This window comes from Eutrigla gurnardus (genome assembly GCF_963514095.1).
Source record: "Eutrigla gurnardus genome assembly, chromosome: 12".
NCBI classification, from domain to species: Eukaryota; Metazoa; Chordata; class Actinopteri; order Perciformes; family Triglidae; genus Eutrigla; species Eutrigla gurnardus.
Window position 1 is genome coordinate 26,208,315 of NC_139926.1, and position 22,096 is coordinate 26,230,410.

The 22,096-nt window shown below is 40.8% G+C and overlaps 4 protein-coding genes across 6 annotated transcripts; 2 read left to right on the plus strand and 2 right to left on the minus strand.

The window, feature by feature from the left end:
- Window positions 1-405: 405 nt before the first annotated feature.
- Window positions 406-4,287, plus strand: acod1 (aconitate decarboxylase 1; the record flags this gene model as incomplete). Of its 2 annotated transcripts, none has more annotated exons than XM_084022975.1 (5): window positions 406-931; window positions 1,687-1,848; window positions 2,566-2,655; window positions 2,734-2,933; window positions 3,327-4,287. In XM_084022975.1, the coding sequence occupies exons 1-5, from the start codon at window positions 872-874 to the stop codon at window positions 4,285-4,287; spliced, it is 1,473 nt and encodes a 490-aa protein (XP_083879101.1). In that variant the 5' UTR covers window positions 406-871. The 2 variants fall into 2 exon arrangements, with proteins under 2 accessions (XP_083879101.1, XP_083879102.1); XM_084022976.1 differs by lacking the exon at window positions 406-931 and adding an exon at window positions 1,484-1,552.
- An 84-nt stretch (window positions 4,288-4,371) lies between these two features.
- Window positions 4,372-6,401, minus strand: LOC311022011 (glutamine amidotransferase-like class 1 domain-containing protein 3, mitochondrial). Its single transcript, XM_084023000.1, has 4 exons — window positions 6,172-6,401; window positions 5,423-5,594; window positions 5,136-5,334; window positions 4,372-4,804 (listed from the first exon to the last, which is right to left on the minus strand). The coding sequence occupies exons 1-4, from the start codon at window positions 6,367-6,369 to the stop codon at window positions 4,609-4,611; spliced, it is 765 nt and encodes a 254-aa protein (XP_083879126.1). The 5' UTR covers window positions 6,370-6,401; the 3' UTR covers window positions 4,372-4,608.
- A 3,515-nt stretch (window positions 6,402-9,916) lies between these two features.
- On the plus strand, window positions 9,917-15,327 carry cln5 (CLN5 lysosomal BMP synthase). Its single transcript, XM_084022996.1, has 4 exons — window positions 9,917-10,121; window positions 10,865-11,039; window positions 11,435-11,660; window positions 12,517-15,327. Exons 1-4 carry the CDS (start codon window positions 10,003-10,005, stop codon window positions 13,002-13,004), a joined length of 1,008 nt encoding a protein of 335 aa, XP_083879122.1. The 5' UTR covers window positions 9,917-10,002; the 3' UTR covers window positions 13,005-15,327.
- Window positions 13,664-21,939, minus strand: fbxl3a (F-box and leucine-rich repeat protein 3a). 2 transcript variants are annotated; one of them, XR_014598080.1, is made up of 6 exons: window positions 21,676-21,939; window positions 20,224-20,623; window positions 19,743-19,865; window positions 18,384-18,555; window positions 16,213-17,170; window positions 13,664-16,152 (listed from the first exon to the last, which is right to left on the minus strand). XR_014598080.1 is itself a non-coding variant. In XM_084022984.1 (5 exons), exons 2-5 carry the CDS (start codon window positions 20,620-20,622, stop codon window positions 16,530-16,532), a joined length of 1,335 nt encoding a protein of 444 aa, XP_083879110.1. In that variant the 5' UTR covers window position 20,623; window positions 21,676-21,939; the 3' UTR covers window positions 13,664-16,529. The 2 variants fall into 2 exon arrangements, 1 of the variants encoding a protein (XP_083879110.1); XM_084022984.1 differs by having other exon boundaries at window positions 13,664-17,170.
- Between the last annotated feature and the right edge of the window lie 157 nt (window positions 21,940-22,096).

Below are 22,096 nucleotides of genomic sequence, written 5' to 3' on the forward strand. Positions count from 1 at the left end.
AAAGAGAATTAACTAATCTTCAATGAGACGATCATCATTTTTTGCAGAAAATCCTCAAAAATATGTTTAAAACTCTTAAAAGCCACTTAAACCCACCAATTTCACTTTATACTTTTGTGTTAAGATGCGACACAAATCACTGAAAAAAAATTTGTATGCTGTATTTCTCCGCTTGTCTCCCGTGAAAGCGAGCTAGCTTATCCAGATAACGGAAACACTTTAATTTTGATACTTTAAACACATTTCTGCTCAGAATACTTGAATTCAATAATTTGTGAGAAAGTAGATTGAGGTGTTTTTTTTGTTATTTAATGCGAACATCGTTTTTCATGAAAGAGAATCAACTAATCTTCAAGGAGACGATCATAAATCGGCGGAAAATCCTCAAAAATACATGTAAAACTCTTAAAAAGGCCCTTAAACACACTTTATACACTTTGTTAAGATGCATCACAAAACAATGAAAAACAATCAAACAAATACAATAAAATAAAAAAATAATAATGTGTTCCTACATGAATAAAAGATAACATTATTAAATGTATGTTTGTATGCTCTTTTTCTCCGCTTTCTAACATGAGAACTAGATTATATAGATTATGGAAATTCACCACGATCAATTTATTGTGACCAGATAAATACTTAATGAAAACTTTTACTATTTTTGGTCCTCCTGGGTCTTCGTCTCTAAATCTGCCTTCAGCACATTTCACCACAAACATCATGTAACGTTCCAGCTGAGGTCAAACATGCCACTCTAATTATTATTCTTCTTCTTCTCTGCAGCGGTTTTGAATCCTCCCGTCGTGTGACTGTCCGACAGAAGACGGAGACGGGCTCATTTCCCCGTTCCAAACTTCCCGTTGCAGAGATGAAATTCCACCGTCTGTCATCTGAGAAGTGTGTTGTGAAACACGCCGATGACTCGCTGGTATTTAACCCCAAAACAATCCGTCTTTATGTTCTCACAGGCTGAAAAACATCTCTTTTATTAATAATTCTATGTTTTCCTTAATAACACATTGTGTTTATATAGTGTGTTTTTAAATTAAGGTCATTTTTTTTCTATGTATGTTATTGACTCCAGTACTTTTCTTTATTATTTATTATGTTCAATTATTGTGAACACAAAGGCAAATTCCTTGTATGTGAAAACATACTTGGTAATAAACTCCTTTCTACTTGTGATTTTTTATTTTATTTAATAACCTAGTTTGTTGGTCAGCAAACACATTTTTTCATTTAATAACTTTTTTTGGTCATAAGATTTCTTTATTTAATATTATTATTATTATTATTTTTATACCACTTCTGTGTTACTGTGAGCTGAAACCTCATTCACCTTTCAAGCAAGGAATTTTCTAAATTTCAAAAGTCTTCAATAAGGAAATCAAAGGCAGCGTCCGTCATTGTGAAAGTACTACTTCTCATCGCTGGGGATCTTTGGCCACTTGGGAAATTCAGGAGGCCGGCCTGTCAGCGGGTGTCATATCCATATAAAGGGTGCTGCTGGGTGTTGGGTCACTGGAAGACGTTAACGATGCTGCGCAGGGTAAAGCAGCTCTCTTTCTTATTTGTTTGAGATGAAGTTTCTGTCTGTGGGACTAACCTGTTGGATTTCAGAGCCCAAACAACTGGTGTGGTTTTTGTTTTTTACATCTGACTGACCCCGTTTGACCTTTGCAGGGTATCACAGAGAGCTTTGGGGCTGCTGTCCACGGCCTCAACGCCGGCCAGCTGACGGATGTTGTGATCACCAGGAGCAAGAGGATGATGCTGGACTCGCTGGGCGTCGGCCTGTTAGGGACCCGGACCGCCGTCTTCAACAAGGCTCTCGCCTACTGCCAGGTGAGACAGACAGACAGACAGGCAGACAGACAGACAGACAGACATGTAATGTAAAGGAAAACACCTCATGAGAAATATGTATTATGTATATGTATGTGTAACTCATATATATATATATATATATATATATATATATATATATATATATATATATATATATATATATATATATATATATATATATATATATATATGATGCTTTCTGTTGGATTGTTGCACAATCCACATGACTTGTATCTGTCCCTATCAAATAAACGTAAAATGAAATGAAATGAAAAAAAAAAAAAAAATATATATATATATATATATATATATATATATATATATATATATATATAATATATATAAGTATGTCAAATGATCTTAAAATTATTCATATATGATAACTAAATTATTTTATTTCTTTTTTAAATAGTGTTTTTTTTTTCATTTTATCTGTAATAGAATAGAATAGAATAGAAAATAATTTTATTTAAAGAGGGACGATACAGTTGACATAGTTCCAATACAGAGAACGCATGATGTACAAAGAGTTTATAACATTGTTATAACATGATAAATCTGCTTCCTGCTTCTTCAATTCGACCATCTAGTTGATAAAATCACTTGTTTAGGTTTTGGGTGTATTTAATCCCAACTGTGTTTGTAAAGTAAAACACACATCACTGTTATAAGTCGTAATCTCACACTCATCCTCGTGTTCCCGCGTGAATTCAGCCGTTCTCGTCCGAGGAGCGGAGCACCGTTTGGGGCCGATCGGAGACGTCTCTTCCTCCTCACTACGCCGCCTTCGTCAACGGCATCGCGGTAAGATCGATCACACAAAAGCATCCGGACGCCTGGAGACCCGAGACAGCAGGTTGACCTCCTGACCCTGTTCCACAGGTCCACTCCATGGACTTTGACGACACCTGGCACCCGGCCACCCATCCCTCAGGAGCCGTGCTGCCGGCCCTGCTGGCTCTCACGGAGACGCTGCCCAGTCGGCCTTCCGGTCTGGACCTGCTGCTGGCCTTCAACGTGGGCATCGAGGTGCAGGGCAGACTCATGAGGTTCTCCAGAGAGGCCTGCAACATCCCCGAGAGGTGAGGGAACCGGATCGACCCGGGTCCAGTTCTGGAGCAAGTCACTTCTAGTGGTGTCTGGTCCTTCTGGTGGCGGTTTGGTACCTCACTTTCATCAGAATGCAATCCTGTGTCTTTTATATATTATCATATCTGTCATATGATCATATGATCATATCTATAATATCAAACTGCTGAACCAATAACCTCAATAAAAATATACTTTAAGAGCTAAAAATGGTTCCATAACCTGCTTGTTTTCCCATCAGCAGTTTAATCCTTATGATATTACATTTATAATCACATGAGATAAAAAAAAAAAGCTGTAAAAATGCTCATTTTGGGAAACTGGAACCATGTTGAAAGCTGATCAGACTAATAATTGATCTGTGATCATGTTTGGTCTCCTCTCAGGTTCCACCCTCCCAGCGTCGTCGGGGTGATGGGCAGCGCCGCCGCCTCGGCCAAGCTGCTGGGTCTGACCCCGGCCCAGTGCGGCCACGCTCTGGCCATCGCGGCGTCCTCGGCCGGGGCTCCGCTGGCCAACGCCGCCACGCAGACCAAACCCCTGCACGTCGGCAACGCCGCCCGGCGAGGCCTGGAGGCCGCCCAGCTGGCCCGCATGGGCCTGGAGGGCAACCCGGCCATCCTGGACGTGAACCACGGGTTCGGGGTTTACTACAAGGACTACGACCCGTCCCCGATGACGCCTTCCACTTCTGGCGACTTCCGGTGGACCCTGGAGGACCAGGACGTGGCCTTCAAGCGCATCCCAGCTCACCTGGGCATGCACTGGGCCGTGGACGCGGCGCTGGCGGCCCGCACCGAGCTCCAGGACGCGGTCGGCGGCTTCGAGCTCGGCCAGATCCGACGCGTGACGCTCCGCGTGCCTCCGTCCAGGTACGTGGACTGCCCCTCCCCCGCCACCGAGCACCAAGCGAGACACTCGTTCCAGTTCAACGCCGCCTCCGCCCTGCTGGACGGCAAGGTGACGGTGTCCTCCTTCAGCCGGGAGCAGAGGGAGCGGCCCGCCCTGAAGGAGCTGCTGTCCAGGGTCGCCGTGGAGACGCCCGAGGACAACCGGCCCAGCTTCGACCAGATGTACTGCGAGGTGGAGGTCGAGACGGCGGAGGGGCGGAGCTTCGGCGCCAGGTGCGACACCTTCTACGGCCACTGGAGGAGGCCGCTGAGCCAGAAGGACCTGGTGGAGAAGTTCAGCGTGAACGCCTCCTCGGTGCTCTGCGCGGAGGGTGTGGAGGGCGTGGTTGACGTCACGGGGAACTTGGAGGGCGTGAGCGAGGCGGCCATCTTGGGCGCGTACTTGAGAATGACGAGCAGCGCGCACGAGCAGCGACGCAGCAGAAGCGTGATTTAATCTTTTACACAAAAATCATCATGTAAATATTTAATATTCGTTTTTTAATCCATGGAGTTGAAAATAAAGTGAAACTGAAAAAAGTGATTTTCTCCATTTTTATTGTTTTTGTTGTCCATTAGCATTGATTAGCATTGATTATCATAACTAGCACTGATTAGCATGGTCTTCCTGATGCTGATCCTCTGCATTTAATCCAGCAGGATTGAAGATGTCTGCACACTAGATCATTAATGCTGCATACGTGAATCTGGAAGTGGAAGTGCATTCTAGCAGGCAGCTAATATCACATTTGCCTCCTCCTCCTGAGTTTTAGAGCCATCAGGCGAGTTTCAGCACGTCCTGCACCATCGTCCCGATGCCGTCGAACACCTCGTGCATGGGCGCGTCGCACATGAAGGCGGCGGTGGTGACCAGCTTGTTCTCGCTGTCCACGTGACTCTCGCCGACGCCCGTGCTCACGTGTTTGCAGCCCAGTTGGGTGACGGCGGCGGCCGTGTCGGAGGTGTTGGGATACCTGCGGGGAGAACGGTTCAGTTCAACTTTAGACTTTTTAAAGTGTGGAAAATAAGAATGAAATAGAGAAAACAAATGTACAAATGTAACAATTTTAACTCTCAAGTCCAAATGTGGAAGCAGTTTGTTGATTCTGTACGAACTTTAAAGGGTTTCAGTTTGTTACAAATTTATTTAGCTCTTATTAAGTCTTTAACTGGTTGTTTTGTTTGAGATTATCTCTAATCCCTGATGATCCTTCATTACGCGGGAAAACTGTGTTTTGTGTGACATTTGGCGTCTTTTATCGGACGACACAAAAAGTCAGTTCGGCCACGAAGAGTTGGACTCACTTGTCGTGGTTCTCGACGCCGAAGGTGACCTCGCAGCCGGGGAACACCTTGGCGGCGAGGACGGGCGAGATGCAGCAGAGGCCGATGGGTTTGCCCTTGCCGTGGAACGCCTGCAGCGCCGCCTTCACCTCCTCGTTGACCGAGCAGTCCTTCCCCTGCACCGCCCACGTGCACAGGTTCTTCGCCGCCCCGAAACCACCTGCAAGAAACACAGAAAAACCATGTGATGAGTCGGGAATATTCAGGGATCAGGGTGGCGAGTCCTCGGTGAGGGAGCGGACTACTACCTGGGAATATAAGGGCGTCGTGGTCCGCGACGCTGAGCTTAGACAGGTCCTGGATGTTCCCGCGGGCCAGCCTGGCGCTCTCCACCAGAACGCTCCTCTTCTCCTCCGACGGCTCGCCCTTCAGGTGGTTCACCACGTGCATCTGGTCCACGTCGGGGGCGAACATGCTCACCTGCACCGGTAGAGCGAATTCATCGAATTCATCGCCAAAACACCCGTCACAAGTTTCTCCAACGGGATGTTTGAAGCCTCGTTACCTTCAACTGATTGTTCGTTACTCTTAAAATGCACTTATTAGTCGTGTTTGAGGGAAAATCCTGCCAAAATTAATATATTGTCCTGATTAAAACTTGCAAAATGACATTAAACCCTCCTGAAATCACTTTACGTTTATTTAAGAAACATCACATCGCTGATAAGACAGCTTTAATTAGTGAATTTTATTTGGTGACTTTTTTACTTTTTCGTAACTTTCTTTGGTCATAATTTTTTCGGGACGTTTTTTCGACAAACTATACTATTTTAGTGATTATTGATGATTATCGGGATAATATCGTGAATTGCAATCATTTTGGCCGCATGGCTTCCACAATTATCTTATTCATTTTTTTTAAATGTTAAATCCCGATCCGATATAAAATCGTATATGGTATAGTGGATCGCAGTTTAACCACACGCGCACACACACATTACGTCACACACATTACGTCACACACTTAACTCCACTAACAAGCTCGTCTCCGACTTACAGTCGCACCTCCTCGGCTCAGGTGCACCAGCACCGCGGACGCCTCGTGGATCTCGCTGCCGTCGTAGACTCCGCAGCCCGCGAGCACCACGGCCACGCGCTTCCCCATCTGCGTTGCTTGGTAACGTGCGTGTACTGTGTTCACGGTCCTGAGGGTCAGTGCGTTGCGACCACAGCGGTGCAGCAGGGTGAACAGCATGGCGGACTGTCAGCGGAGAGGACGGCCCCCTTTCCCCTCGACGTCTTCTTCTGCTGCTTCAGCGCGACCCGGCGGGTTCCCGGCGCTCCGGCGCCATCTAGTGTTTGAACCTGAGAACTGCTGGTTGAGACGAGGGGACGCTGAAGCCCCTTCTTTCACCGTTTAGTTCGTTTTAACATCGTTTCACTGACTGTTGTGTTTCTTAAATCTGTTATCTGTCAAATAAATGTTCCAATTACACTATATTATGATTTCCTTTGGGATTTTTTACGACATACTATATTTTGACTATTTTCATGACTTTTTCGACATACTATATTTTGACTTTTTTCGTGACTTTTTTTTAAATACTATATTTAGATTTTTTTCATGTCTTTTTTTCAAAATACTATATTTTGACTTTTTTCATGACTTTTTTCAACATACTATATTTTGACTTTTTTTATGACTTTTTTCGACGTAATATATTTTGACTTTTTTCATGTCTTTTTTCCGACATACTATATTTTGACTTTTTTCATGACTATTTTCGACATACTATATTTTGACATTTTTCATGACTATTTTCGACATACTATATTTTGACGTTTTTCATGACGTTTTTTTGGACTTACTATATTTTGACATTTTTCATGACTTTTTTTCGACTTACTATATTTTGATATTTTTCGTGACTTTTTCAACATACTATATTTTGACTTTTTTTCGAAATACTATATTTTGACTTTTTTTCGTGACTTTTTTCCGACATACTATATTTTGACTTTTTTCATGTCTTTTTTCCGACATACTATATTTTGACTTTTTTCATGTCTTTTTTCCGACATACTATATTTTGACTATTTTCGTGACTTTTTTCAAAATACTATATTTTGACTATTTTCGTGACTTTTTTCAACATACTATATTTTGACTATTTTCGTGACTTTTTCAACATACTATATTTTGACTTTTTTTCTAAATATTATATTTTGACATTTTTTTCGTGACTTTTTTCCGACATACTATATTTTGACTTTTTTCATGACTTTTTTTCAACATACTATATTTTGACTTTTTTCATGTCTTTTTTCCGACTTACTATATTTTGATATTTTTCATTACTTTTTTTCGATATACTATGATTTCACTTTTTTCATGACTTTTTTTTACATACTATATTTTGACTTTTTCATTACTTTTTTCAACATACTATATTTTGACTTTTTTTCGAAATACTATATTTTGACATTTTTCATGACTATTTTCGACATACTATATTTTGACATTTTTCATGACTTTTTTTCGACTTACTATATTTTGACTTTTTTTCTAAATACTATATTTTGACTTTTTTCATTACTATTTTCGACATACTATATTTTGACATTTTTCATGACGTTTTTTTGGACTTACTATATTTTGACATTTTTCATTACTTTTTTTCGACTTACTATATTTTGACATTTTTCATTACTTTTTTTCGACTTACTATATTTTGATATTTTTCATGTCTTTTTTCAACATACTATATTTTGACTTTTTTCGTGACTTTTTCAACATACTATATTTTGACTTTTTTTCGAAATACTATATTTTGACTTTTTTTCATGACTTTTTTACGACATTCTATATTTTGACTTTTTTCATGTCTTTTTTCCGACATACTATATTTTGACTATTTTCGTGACTTTTTTCAACATACTATATTTTGACTATTTTCGTGACTTTTTTCAACATACTATATTTTGACTATTTTCGTGACTTTTTCAACATACTATATTTTGACTTTTTTTCTAAATATTATATTTTTACATTTTTTTCGTGACTTTTTTCCGACATACTATATTTTGACTTTTTTCATGACTTTTTTTCAACATACTATATTTTGACTTTTTTCATGTCTTTTTTCCGACTTACTATATATTGACATTTTTCATGACTTTTTTTCGACTTACTATATTTTGATATTTTTCATTACTTTTTTTCGACATACTATGATTTCACTTTTTTCATGACTTTTTTTTACATACTATATTTTGACTTTTTCATTACTTTTTTCAACATACTATATTTTGACTTTTTCATTACTTTTTTCAACATACTATATTTTGACTTTTTCATTACTTTTTTCAACATACTATATTTTGACTTTTTTTCGAAATACTATATTTTGACATTTTTCATGACTTTTTTTCGACATACTATATTTTGACTTTTTTTCTAAATACTATATTTTAACTTTTTTCATGACTATTTTCGACATACTATATTTTGACATTTTTCATGACTATTTTCGACATACTATATTTTGACATTTTTCATGACGTTTTTTTGGACTTACTATATTTTGACATTTTTCATTACTTTTTTTCGACTTACTATATTTTGACATTTTTCATTACTTTTTTTCGACTTACTATATTTTGACATTTTTCATGACTTTTTTTCGACATACTATATTTTGATATTTTTCATGACTATTTTTAATTTACTATATTTTGACTTTTTTCATTACTTTTTTTCGACATACTATTTCACTTTTTTCATTACTTTTTTACACACTATATTTTGACTTTTTTTCGAAATACTATATTTTGACTTTTTTCGTGACTTTCAAAAAACGTACTATATTTTGACATTTTTCATGACTTTTTTTCGACTTACTATATTTTGATATTTTTCATGACTATTTTTAACTTACTATATTTTGACTTTTTTCATTACTTTTTTTCGACATACTATTTCACTTTTTTCATTACTTTTTTTTACACACTATATTTTGACTTTTTTTCGAAATACTATATTTTGACTTTTTTCGTGACTTTCAAAAAACTTACTATATTTTGACATTTTTCATGACTTTTTTTCGACTTACTATATTTTGATATTTTTCATGACTATTTTTAACTTACTATATTTTGACTTTTTTTCGACATACTATTTTTTTCGACATACTATTTCACTTTTTTCATTACTTTTTTTTACACACTATATTTTGACTTTTTTTCGAAATACTATATTTTGACTTTTTTCGTGACTTTCAAAAAACTTACTATATTTTGACATTTTTCATGACTTTTTTTCGACTTACTATATTTTGATATTTTTCATGACTATTTTTAACTTACTATATTTTGACTTTTTTTCGACATACTATTTTTTTCGACATACTATTTCACTTTTTTCATTACTTTTTTTCGACATACTATGATTTCACTTTTTTCATGACTTTTTTTCGACAAAAATCATTAAAAAAATATTTTAACATGTCAAAAAATATTCTCGTGATATATTTTGAAAACTACCGGAACAGCTTTAGTCTTCCTCTGTTGAAAAATCGCGCATGCGTGTTTCAACATGCATGGAGTCACGTGCGGCCGGCCAGAAACAAACCAACAGATCAATAAAAAATGCAGATAAAAACATATTTGAATATTAATCGTTGATTGTGTTTCTTTATATACCGGTGTGTATTTATATGGAAACTTATTTGCACATTACTTTCACCGATAACTCCCGTCATGTGATTTCGTATCAACAAAACCACGTGACCGTTAATAAGGAAGTGCCTTCAGAGGGGAGAGGATCATGGGGACGTCTTCTCCGGAACTTCTTCTTTTTGTTTGGATTTAGTTTTTTCGCGGCTCCACCATGAGGACGCACGCGGAGGCCGCTGTGTGTCTCGCGCTGCTCCCGTTGCTGCTCCCGTTGCTCGGCGTCGTCGCTCCGGTGAGGACCGGCGGGCAGCAGCGGTGGCCCGTTCCCTACAGGTAGGCAGACGGCTCCTTCCCGCCTCGCGCTCCTCCTGCTCGGGCGCGTGACCGACAGACAACAAGCCAGTAAACGTCACCACCGACCGAGTCTTAAATTTGTTCACGAATCGGTGTAAAAAGTTGACTTTTTAGCTGATCTGAAGTCAGTTTTACCGAGTTACGGCTGGTGCGTTCACGTGACTTTGGAAACTTTGGACTTTACAACACGTATTGAAACTATTGAGTTTTCCAACTTTCTGCTACTTTTTTCCCTCCACATTCCTACTTCATACTTTACAGTTATTTGACAGCTTTACAGTTACTAGTTTCATGATTCAGAAACAATTTATATTATTATATCAATAATATATTGATCGATCCCCGATGGGACGATATGAAAACTTCAAATCACGATTGTCCTGGGAAAATAATTCAGGATATTATCCCGATAATCATCAAAGTATGCTTAAACCTCTAAACATGGCAGTAAAACAACCTGGAATCACTTTACATTTTCTTAACAAAACAATATTATTATTGCTTCATAGATTAGACATCTAATGAAAAACAATGAAATAATCTTAATTAATATGATCATTAATCATAATGTCTATATAATATACAAAGCCTATATATATAAAAGTATATAAGCTATCCAGCATATAAATGAATATTTAATAGTATATAATCTAGCCCCACGCTTTACAGCTACTACATTAAGGGACGTCCATACTAACGCATCAATAATCAATAATCAACAGGCGGTTTGATCGGCGGCCGGCCGCGGACTCCTACTGCGAAGCTCTCTTCCCGTTCTGTCCCACCGGAGACCGGGACGGGCGCGTTCCCGACATGAGAGACAGTGACGTCATCTCCGTCTACCGGCTGCAGACCCCCGTGTGGGAGTTCAAGTACGGAGATTTGTTGGGGAAATTTGTAAGTTGCTGACATTTACAAAGATGTTATACATTCAGAATAAAATATCTCACACCTACCTTTTGTTCTTCATAACATAATTAGAAACAATAATTAATGTTAATAATAATAATTAACATTATTTGTTGACAACTTCCAAAACATGAATGAAACATAAATAAAAGCAACACAACAAATTTAACAGTAAAAGTAAAATATTTTACTCTTGTCACGAGTGATTAATTGAACTTGAAAATCTAATAAAAATGTGTGGCTAAAAGTTAAAAATAAAATGAGTCACTAAAAACAGATTTAAATTGAATTGAGTTTAATTACATAAACTCTTAATAAAGCTGATAAAAGGCTGATTTAGTCGGTGACAACCACTGGAAGTGAAATGTGTTGTTTCTTGGCAGCACATCATGCACGACGCCGTCGGCTTCAGCAGTGCGGACTCGGGGGCCAACTACACCATGGAGTGGTACGAGCTGTTCCAGCTGGGCAACTGCACCTTCCCCCACCTGCGGCCCGACGAGGACGCCCCGTTCTGGTGCAACCAGGGCGCCGCCTGCTTCTTCCCCGGCATCGACGACCTGCACTGGTCGCAGAACGGCACCTTGGAGAAGATCGGAGAGCTGACGGGTGAGACTTCACTTCTATTTGCTCACAGGGGTCAGAAGAACAAATTAAGTGTGACGGTGAGCTTGTGAAGTCGTGCTCTGACATTCACAAATAGTCCTAAAGTTGCATGTATGAACGACACATTTGCTCTTGGAGACATTTGTCTTTATTATTTTACTATTTGTTTTGAGTCAGTCCCACAAAACGTGTGATATGATGTTTTTATGCTTATTTATTTCTTATTTTATGTAAGCACTCTGAGATTCACTGGATGAAAAGTGCACTACAAATACAATGTTATTATTATTATTTATTATTATTATTAACTGGTGCTGTAAAAACTCACAGCTGAAAATAGTCCCCATTTATTCCTGTCTGACGTTTTTTAAACAATATAATTTTTTACATTTTTAGTGACCTCACTACCCGAACACATTCTCTTTTAATGGGATTTATTGAAAATAAGAATGTAATTTTTATATTAGTCCAGATAGTTTCTGGCCGTTTAATGACTGCTAATATTAGAAATAATCTGCCTTTTAAAAAAAAGTATATTCTTTTCTATATTTTCTTTTCTATATCTATATTCAGCCACAAAAATTGTATTTCTTTGTATGCGGACGATGTGCTTTTATATCTGAGTGATCCTCCTTTCTCGTGTGGGAAAACGGTCGTACAGCTTTAATGAATGTTTTGCATTTTAGAATTAAAATAATAATTTTTTGGAGGTGGGAACACCTCCCTTGACTCAGAAATAAATTGGTAAACTGACAGATCTGGATGGTTTAACTTGTAATAATGCTCGGTAGTGTGATGATTACCATTCTCCCTCTGGTGGACGTTTCTGATAATAAAACCGTTTTCTCTCTCCGTCCAGGGAGCCAGTTCAACGACATGGCCCGGTGGGTCCAGGACGACAACGAGACCGGGATCTACTACGAGACGTGGACCGCCCACTCTGACCCCGGCCCCAACGCCACGGTGTGGTTCGAGTCCTACGACTGCTCCCAGTTCGTCCACCGGACGTACCGCAAACTGACGGAGCTGGGAGCCAAACTGTCCAGCAGGTCTCGGACCAACTACACCAAGATCTACCTGTACAGCGGCGAGCCCCGTTACCTCGGCAACGACAGCGCCATATTCGGGCAGCCCGCCCTGAAGAACCTGGCGACAGACATCCGCAAATTCTACCACACGTTCAGACCGCACCAGTCGTTTGTGGACTTTGCCGTCAGCCTGCTGGAGGCGTACAAGAAGGTGGTGTTGGACAAGAGCTTCTACTTCTACTACAACTTTGAGTACTGGCTTCTGCCCATGAAGCCGCCGTATGTGAGGATCACGTACGAAGAGGTGCCTTTGCCTTAACGTCAAACACCCGATAAATAATAAACAGAAAATCAGCAAAACTTTTTTATTAATTTGAAACCAGACTGTCTTCCTTGAATAATTACGATTATCAAAATAGGTTGTTTTTTTTTGCATTGTTTACATCCGTTTTCTGGCTTGCAGTCTTCTTCCCTTGAACTTTGAATGCTCAGAAAAACATGGTACACTTGAACGTCTCCATCAACTGATGAAGATTAGGCCACGTGATCAAAAGCTCCAGAGCCACCAATTAAAAGTACCAGTTTTTATCTGTCAAAGGAAAGCTGTACAAAGTGATTCTTTGTGTGTGAGACAAGAAATTAAAAATATATTATCTGTATTTTTCTTTTATTTAATTAAATATAACTACTCACTGTCGCAGTTTCAGGTTATTAATTTAAATTTTACGCACATTTCCCTGCAGAGATGTTTGATGAACACAAAGTATCACAAGGTGCTTTTCCACCAACTGTATTTGATGCCTTTTAATATTTAAGCAGTATTTAATTCAGATTTGTGCAGGTTAACTATTATGTGTATAAATAATACATATTTTTCCCAATTAACTGCCCTCATCTTGCCAAGTGTTTGTTGTATTTAACTCATTGTAATGATTGCAGCGTGGAAAAGAAATAATAAAATGAGATTGAAATAAAGAGTACATTCACAAGTTTTTATTACCGGTATAAGATCACATGTCCAAAACAGTCATTTTTAATTTCAAACAGGTGACCAGTTAAGCAAAGTAGACCAAGCATTTGCTGTACAGAAGCAAAACTAACAAGGACAGCAACGTCATCACCAGTTTTCTCCTAAAAAAAGAAAACGTATTGTTGTATTTAAATCATTCAACTGTAATTTTACGATACAAGTCAATTCAGACGACAGGAAAAGTTGTTAAATTGAAACCGTGAGTTGAGAGCGGCTGTTTTAAAATCATGAAAAAGCAGCGTGGCGATATGTTGCTGTAGCGTCGGCGATAACGAGACCAGCGCTAATATAGACGGAGTTAAAACCGATAAAACGTATCGACTTCCTGCAACAGGAGTCTGGGTTTGAGTCTACGAAACGTCTGATACGACAGAAGGAACGAAGCGCGACAGAAAAAACTAAAGTCTGGGTTTTCTGCATCGACCGACGAGCAGATTTGTCCTCTACGATTACTTTCTTTCTTTATGAAAATACACATTTGTCAAATTCTCTTAACGACACTTTTAATTTCGTCATTATTCGGGTGACTTAACGGTTTCTGCAGATTTTATTTTTCATGAACCTGAGTAAACAAGCAAACTTGTTAAGCGTGTCGTGTAAGATCATTTTAAAAAGCTTGTTGCCATGGCAACAAAGTCGTAGTGACGAGAGGAGGAAGTGCTGCTTGTCTGCCTGCTGGTTATAACGATTGCTTCTTTTGTTTAACTGAAAAAAAAAGAAAGTAATTTACAAAAAGCAGTTATCCATGTCAATAAATTACACAGCTCATCTTGTCTAGTGATGTTGGTATGAAAAAGATCCATCTAGGAAAATGACGTTTTATAAAAGACACGAGCCGAAATAAAGAAATCGGTACATTTCTATTCATAATCAAACACACAGCGTTTTATATACAGATGCATTCGACTTCCTTCTTAAAGGAAAAACACGTTTGTTTCACTCATCTGACTTGCCAAATCTCTCTAGACTGAAGGAATGGGTGTTTGTGTTTTTGGACGGGAGCGCTAGCGGCGGAGACGTTGTGTTGTGATGACGAGTGAATCTGCTCGTTGTTTCCTGCTTCACGATGTGGCGACGACACGGACGAACGTGGGCGAACAGGAGGGCAGACATTCACCACACGGCGTAGAGCTTGGACAATTAGCAGAAGATACACATGAAACCTATTTTAGGGAATATAACTCACTCAATGCACCTGAGAGACACAAAGGGGGGCAAACAGCTGCAGACGAGCCTTCATCACGGAGCGATCTCACCCCGTTTCTACATCTGGATTCTACCACGCCGTCTGAGGGCCATCTGGATGTTTTATTTTCTGAATTTTCCATATAAAAGTTGCACATGTCTGAGAAAAAGACGTTTTTTTAGATTTAAGTGGTCATTTCCAAGAAAAACAAAACTTTAACGTCTCTTCAAAGTCACCAGTAAAAATCACCAGTATTTCCTTAATGGCTAAATCCAATTGCAAAGTATATTTTGATGATCTTTCTCACAAATGTATGACTTTATAATCACATACATTTTTTAGTTTTTTCACGTTTTTCTCTCAAATATCTGTTTTCTCATATATTTGAGATTTTTTGTGACTTTTTTTCTCCTAAATTTACCACTTTAATCTCAGAAAATATCTTCTTTCTCGTGAATGTACGACTTTAATCTCTCCCCCGTCTACGTTAAATTATTTTTACCTACAATGGCCCTCACACGCGTCGTAGGATTCAGACAGTTCTGTGCACTAATCTATTATTTACATAGAAATATTTCTCTGTTTTTTATTAATAATTATAGCTTCGACACTTTCAACATCATGCCCCAGGGTATCTGATAAACAGAACCCGGTGCAGCGCAAATAATCAGGTCCAACTCATACAAATTAGAGCATTTATGAAGATTGTTTCCTTGCTTTCATTCGGGCATCACTTTTAGACCATCATTTGGTTTTTCACATAAGGTGCTTAAGGAAATCTACGTCTGTACATAAAACCTTTAAAAACTAAATTAATTCATCAAGGCGACTGAAGGAAAAGTCAAACCTGCCCATGACTTGAACCTTCACGTCACAAAGATAGCCTTATGTACACACACCTTCCTTCCTCTCAGTTTAAACTCTGAGAAAAAGCCAGCTGTCCTCCACATTACCGCTGCTCGTTAGGATTAAATTGGTTTAAAACGGAGGTGTGGCACCCAGTCGCTCTTCTGCTAAATTAAATTAAGTGTCGCCTCCTCAACTACGCCAAACAGCCTCGGTCACATGCTATGTACAAATAACATGGCAGCCATTTGGAAACCTCTAATGCCGTATTTTACTGCTATCTCAGACTGGATTTAAGTAGGCCAAGTGGTATTGTAACGACATGCAACTGTGCACCTAATCTCCCCAAATTACTCCACAACACACACACACACACACACACTCACACACACACACACACACACTCTCACACACACACACACACACACTCTCACACACTCACACACACACACACACTATCATAACGAGGCGTTCATGTCCGTATAACTTAATTTGCAGTTATAAAAACCTGTTTTTTTCCATCTACGCTGGTCCGGTGCTGATTGTTTAGCGCGAAGAAGCCGGCCCGGTGAGTTCTGTCTCCAGATTAGGCAAAGCAGGATTCCACAGTCGATTTTGAAGCTACCAGGCAGAGATTTTTTGTGTTTGCATGACATGATGACGCTGCGTGGCGACCGGGTGCCACGTTCGATTCCTGCGCTGCATCAGCGAGTGTTTAAAGGCTTTTGGGAGGCCATGAACGTTCCACGCCACACACCAGACACGCTGCACTCCAACTCGCTCTACCAGGTGGGCATCACGTCTGGGAACCAGACCCGGCCCAGGTGCTTCGAGACCTCCCAGTGGATCTCATCCAGGGTGTACTTGTGGTCTGGAATCAGCACCTCCTCCATGATGGACAGCTGGGAGAGCCGCCGGCCGCACATCTTGACGAACTCCACGAACGCGCTGCAGGAGACCTCGCACTCGCCCAGGCCGATGGCGGACAGCTGGGTGCAGTGCTTGGCGATGCGGATCAGCTCCTCGTCCAGAGGGCGCAGGCCGTTGGCGCACACCACCAACTCCACCAGACGGGGGCAGTGGAGGCCGACGCGGCCCAAGACCTCCTTGCTGACGGAGCGGCCGAAGTAGAGGTGCGTGACGGGGGTCCCCTCGTTGAAGAAGGGGCCGAACTCGTCCTCGTAGAGGAAGAAGTACATGACCAGGTTGAATTTGGGCGAGTGCCGCACCATGGCGTCCCAGCTGCTCTTCTTGATGGTGTGGAAGTGCTGGCCGGGGTTCTCACTCACCACGTCGATGCGCAAATGTTCCAGGTGGACGTGTTTCTCCGAGCTGAGGGCCAGCAGGAGTTCGTCGCTCAAGAGGTGGTAGTTCAACGCCAGCTCCCTCAGGCCGTGACACTGGTCGGCCACACACAGGATCCCTGCAAACACGGAGGGATTCATGTTTAAACTCAGCTCATCATGACGTATACATATCTGGGAAATTAATGTTGAAGACAAGCCTGTGACCACATATTAGGTTATTGTAGGTCAATTAAAAAAACAATTTAAAATTACAGTTAGGGTATGTGGGTAATATTCAGAGATATATTCCTATTTTCTGAGATTAAAGTCATACGGTTATGAGAAAAAAGTCATAGTCTCCAGCCATCTGAATGTCGTTGCACTCAAACTAGTGTCATTATGGTAAGGTCCTGAAAGATACATAACAAGGTTTCTTTCGTGGTCTTTCTGTGTTCTCTCAAGAGCATAAATAAATACTCATGTTGTAGAAGCAACAGGAAAGTAGAACATCTGAAGACGTTACTCCCAACAACGCGTTGCCATAGTTACACTGATGCTTTCACGGTACCCAACTGTGACTGTCAGAGTGAAGGGAAGCGATGCAGAAAAGGCAGAGAACATAGAACTGCTTGTGTTGAACCTCAGATTGGGCGACCCGGATAGGAGGATGTGGATGGATGGAAAGTCCACCACAATATAATGCATTTAGCACCCGGCGGCTCACATTACAGCAGCCGTGAACTGTGGCGTCTGTGGTGTGATGAGGTCCATCCAGCTCAAAACAAAGACGCTGTCATTCCTTAAACGCAAACTTCTCAGAACCACGGTTTTACTCTCCACTATTAATCTCACGTTTCTCTTCGCAGCTCCTTCAGTTTGTTTATTAACCCATGACGGCTCTTATATACATTCGTATGAGCCTGATGTTGCCTCACACATAAAACAATGATCCCAGGCTCCTCCACACAGGGAGACATACAGCCCTTTAAAAAACACTGGTCCTCAGCAACACAAAAGCTACACTATATTTGCCAGGCAAGTTCCCGTCGAATCAGCTGTGATTATAAAAGCTAATAATTAAAACGGTTCCAGGAAAAGAGGCAGAAACAGGATACAGTTCATTCATGATGCATCATGTGACGTCCTCCAGCTCACCGCATCAAATCTGAACGACCGTACGAGGCAGTCGAGGAAATTACAGACTCTGAATAAACCACCAGACTGAAAACACTTGTAGCCTCGTGATGAAGGACATCAAAAACATATGACTGAAAGTGCAACACGGGCTTGGCTTGAAATGATTTTGGCTTTGCCAAACAAGCACAGTCAAAACACAAAGCGTCCGTGTACCTGCTGGGGAGACGTGAGGGCAGCTGCTCATCTTCAGCAGCTTCAGGGTGTCGCTGTTGTTGGCCACCAGCACCTTCAGGGACGGGTCGTCCACCGGCGTGTCGTCGATCTTCAGCGAAGACAGCGACTTGGAGTTGACGAACACCACGGTCAGAGCCGAGATGAAGTGAGACTGTGAAAGGACCCACAATTAGAATTAATTAGAATTCACCCACTATTTTCAGGGAGGCGAAGCCCGCATGCTTTCCGGCGCCCGTGTAAACCAAGCGTTTCCCCACACAGAGGCTTTACTTGTGCAGGCCGCCCAGGTAACAAAACATGAAAACCTCTATGAATGTCAAACCACTGCCATTGTAACAGTAACAGCCCTTTAGTGTTCCACACCTCAGTTTGTAAGAATAAAATAATAAAAATAAACTAAGCAATTCATGTTTTAGATTGACTATTTCCTGAATTATGCACATTTCAAGGTTTTCTTTTTCCAATAGCTCAGGCATTTGTGCAAGAATATTCCTGCTTTTCCACAATAAATTGATTCATAAAATGTGACCAGAATGCAGGAAATTGACTTTGCTTTTCTCTGGTTTTCCAAAGGTCACAGAACGAATCTCAAAGTGCACCAAGAAGAGACTAAATAAAACTTCTAAAATAAAATCCTGTGTCCTTGGAGGCCTTGGAAATAACAACATCGTCGCCCTCGGGCCACGCACGAGAACAGACTCTGCTTTTCAGTCCCGTCAACTCAGCTAAGAAGAGAATGCAAAAACTATCCTATCAAGCTACTATCAGGCTCACTGCCAGCTTTAAGGACACCACCATGAGCATGAAGGCCTCAGCAATGTACGATGGACTGAAAGAGTTAACCATAATGACAAGAGTTCATTCCAGGGCTCCTCCACCTCCTCCAAAGTCAAATTTAAGCACTTTTCAAGCACTTCAAGGTGCATTTCCATGCTTTTCCAGCCCCTTCCAGCTGTGGTAAACTCCATATTTGTATCAATCCAATGGTCAGTATTCAGTCTACTTATTATGTCACTTGTTCATCACATTAAATGAGATGTTCTTGTCCTCTAAACAACCAACATGATGTTTGGAGACAGCTTTTTACAGAAGGACCACAAATGAAAGGAAAACTAATTCCACTAACAGATCCACAGAAATATAATCACCAACTATTTTCATCATCTGTTCATCATCAAAAGTCATTTTTCATAAAGAAATGTCAGAAAATGCTGTTTTCAGTCCCTCAGATATGGAGATCTTCTTTTCTCTGTTCTATCATAGATGTCATCACGTAGAACACACATTCGTATGCCTTGTAAATCTGAGCCAGAAGCCTGGTGTTCGTGCTAATCGTACCTTTTGGACCTCCATGAAACTGGGCCTGGCTGTAGAAATGAGTCCCAAGGTCTTCAGAGAGCAATTCACCAACTGTGACAGGATGTCACATGCTGCTTCTGCAGACTCTGTACTACTGTCCACCTGGAGAGTAAGAAGAAACATGAAATGTCACTTCGGAAACGTAAAATCAACATTTTAAAACAGACGGTCCCAAAAAACTGTAGACATTTAAAGCTGTAGTTGGTAGCTGTGATAAAAACAACTTCCTGACAGTAGTTCATGGACAGATAATGTGTGAAATATCAGGTTCCTCCATCTCCAAATGCTTGTTTTCTTTAGGACAAGGTGGAATCTTGCAAATGCCGTCAGGAGACTTAAAGGAGGCAGAGGAACCGGATTCTTTCACAGATTAACTGACTCATGTTCTACTGTCTACATAGTGACACTTTGAGCAGCTTTGAGCCCAGAATCAGGAGGCCAGCAGCTTCCCCCGCCTTACCTTGAAGCTGACGTACTGCAGGTGGTTGGAGTGCCTCTTGATGATCTGCTTGATGAGGTCCGGATGCGTGGCTTTCAGGTACGAGCTGGCCGGCTGGTTCAGCTCGAACTCGAAGCACCGCCACAGCTCGGGCATATGGAAAGCCTGGTTCCACCTGCGGCACACCTGAGAGGCGTAGGCTCGATCCAGCAGCGGAAGGTACTGGAAGAGGTGCAGCAGGAGCTCCTGAGGCAGTCGTGCCCAGTTGCTGTCCGGTGACTCGTCGTCCTCTTCCACCGCCGCCGCCACCTCCGTCTCGGACTCCTCACACGTCTGTTTCCGCACCTTCTTGGAGGCCTCCGGCGGGCTCTCGCTGGGGGAGCTGTTGCCGTCCTCCTCTCCTCCTTTAATCCGCTTCATCCTGGAGAAAAATAAGGATGACAAGCTCGTTAAAGTCCAGCAGAAACATTTAACTACTACACAGCAATAATGTCAATAAAACATGTGCAACTTGGATAACTTTGCATTTACAAACAATATTTTATCACTTTCTACAATTCTAATTCCTTGATTGATCCAAAACTCATTAAATCTGACACTCTTAAAGTTATTACACCTTAGATTCACATATCAACCTAAAGCAATTACATTATTGTTGTTACATGAACAGCTATGATGTTTTAATGCCTGACAGCATTTATCTGAACAGCATCTATATCATATTTAAAAAGGAGGTTAAATATCCCTCTGATTGTTACTTAGCATAACAGTTGATATAAGTTCATATTAATTAAATTGTATTTATAATGTCCTATCACAACCGAGGTTATCTCAGGACACTTCACACATTGAGCAGGACTAGAATATGATTTTCAGCGTTAACACATTTTCAAAGTCCCAACATCACCTATTATTGCCATAATAATACTAATTAAATATACGTGCTTCCTAATGATTACTAAATCACGTGCATGACACGTTTAGCTGCATGTCCATTTATGAAAAGTCATAATAAGTGATGTTTACTGTACGAAGCAGAGTTATATCTGAATGACGTGTGAAGTGACGCGTCTGTTTACAACATAACGTTAAGCTACATTAGCCGAAGGCCGAACTTAACCAGGTGGCGTTAGCCGTCAGTATATCGACGTCATTAAGACACGCAGCTGACGGGACAACTCACCTATACAGTGTGACTACGTGGGGTTTTAATTAAACAAAACAAAAACAACAAAAAACAAGAAGAAACTGCCGACGTGAACCGACACTGACAGCCTAGCTGGAAGCTAACGGTATAACGGCTTGTAGTTCTCGCCGTTTTAAGCACATTCGTTGTCGATAACGGCATCTAAATGTATATATATGCCCCTGATAATAAACACTACGTAATTACTACTAAAAATACCCACTTCTTACTGAACAGCGGGTTATTTACCTGCTAATAATAGCCCGCTTGTCCGCCCCCCTTCCTACCTTGTTTACAGCCAGCTAGCCTAACTAGCTGTTAGCACGTAAAAAAAAAGATCCGACGACTGACACTTGACACTTCAACCCGGGCTGGAAAAACTCATCCGCGCAGACCAAGTCACAAACATTTGAGAACAAAAACGAAGCCGCTGGACGACGAAGAAGATCTTTGAAACGGATTCCACCGACAGATCCCGCGAACCTCGGCTCGGTCCACTTAATTCCTTCGCGGGAGTTGCTTCCTTCGCCCCCCCTCCCGAATCTGAAATGGCGAAGAGTTGTTGTTGTGATGGCCGCGGTGCATCATGGGTAACACAATGCGAAATGGCTGTTGGTAAAGATGGTAGTGTTGGGAGAGATGACTCACCCCAGAGTCAGAAAATAGATCGTTTTTTCTTCTCGAAATTTCTAGATTATCACAAATAAA

What these genes read in the sequence shown, in the direction of transcription:
- cln5 (XM_084022996.1), top strand. Translation starts at nt 10,003, where the DNA reads ATGAGGACGCACGCGGAGGCCGCTGTGTGTCTCGCGCTGCTCCCGTTG. An exon ending in CGGTGGCCCGTTCCCTACAG is followed by an intron (nt 10,122 to 10,864) that starts GTAGGCAGACGG and finishes AATAATCAACAG; the next exon opens with GCGGTTTGATCGGCGGCCGG. An exon ending in GAGATTTGTTGGGGAAATTT is followed by an intron (nt 11,040 to 11,434) that starts GTAAGTTGCTGA and finishes GTTTCTTGGCAG; the next exon opens with CACATCATGCACGACGCCGT.
- fbxl3a (XM_084022984.1), bottom strand. Translation starts at nt 20,622, where the DNA reads ATGAAGCGGATTAAAGGAGGAGAGGAGGACGGCAACAGCTCCCCCAGC. An exon ending in TGCAGTACGTCAGCTTCAAG is followed by an intron (nt 19,866 to 20,223) that starts GTAAGGCGGGGG and finishes CTTACTCTCCAG; the next exon opens with GTGGACAGTAGTACAGAGTC. An exon ending in GTTTCATGGAGGTCCAAAAG is followed by an intron (nt 18,556 to 19,742) that starts GTACGATTAGCA and finishes GTCCTTTCACAG; the next exon opens with TCTCACTTCATCTCGGCTCT.
- LOC311022011 (XM_084023000.1), bottom strand. Translation starts at nt 6,369, where the DNA reads ATGCTGTTCACCCTGCTGCACCGCTGTGGTCGCAACGCACTGACCCTC. An exon ending in CGACGCCCTTATATTCCCAG is followed by an intron (nt 5,335 to 5,422) that starts GTAGTAGTCCGC and finishes TGTTTCTTGCAG; the next exon opens with GTGGTTTCGGGGCGGCGAAG. An exon ending in GGCGTCGAGAACCACGACAA is followed by an intron (nt 4,805 to 5,135) that starts GTGAGTCCAACT and finishes TTCTCCCCGCAG; the next exon opens with GTATCCCAACACCTCCGACA.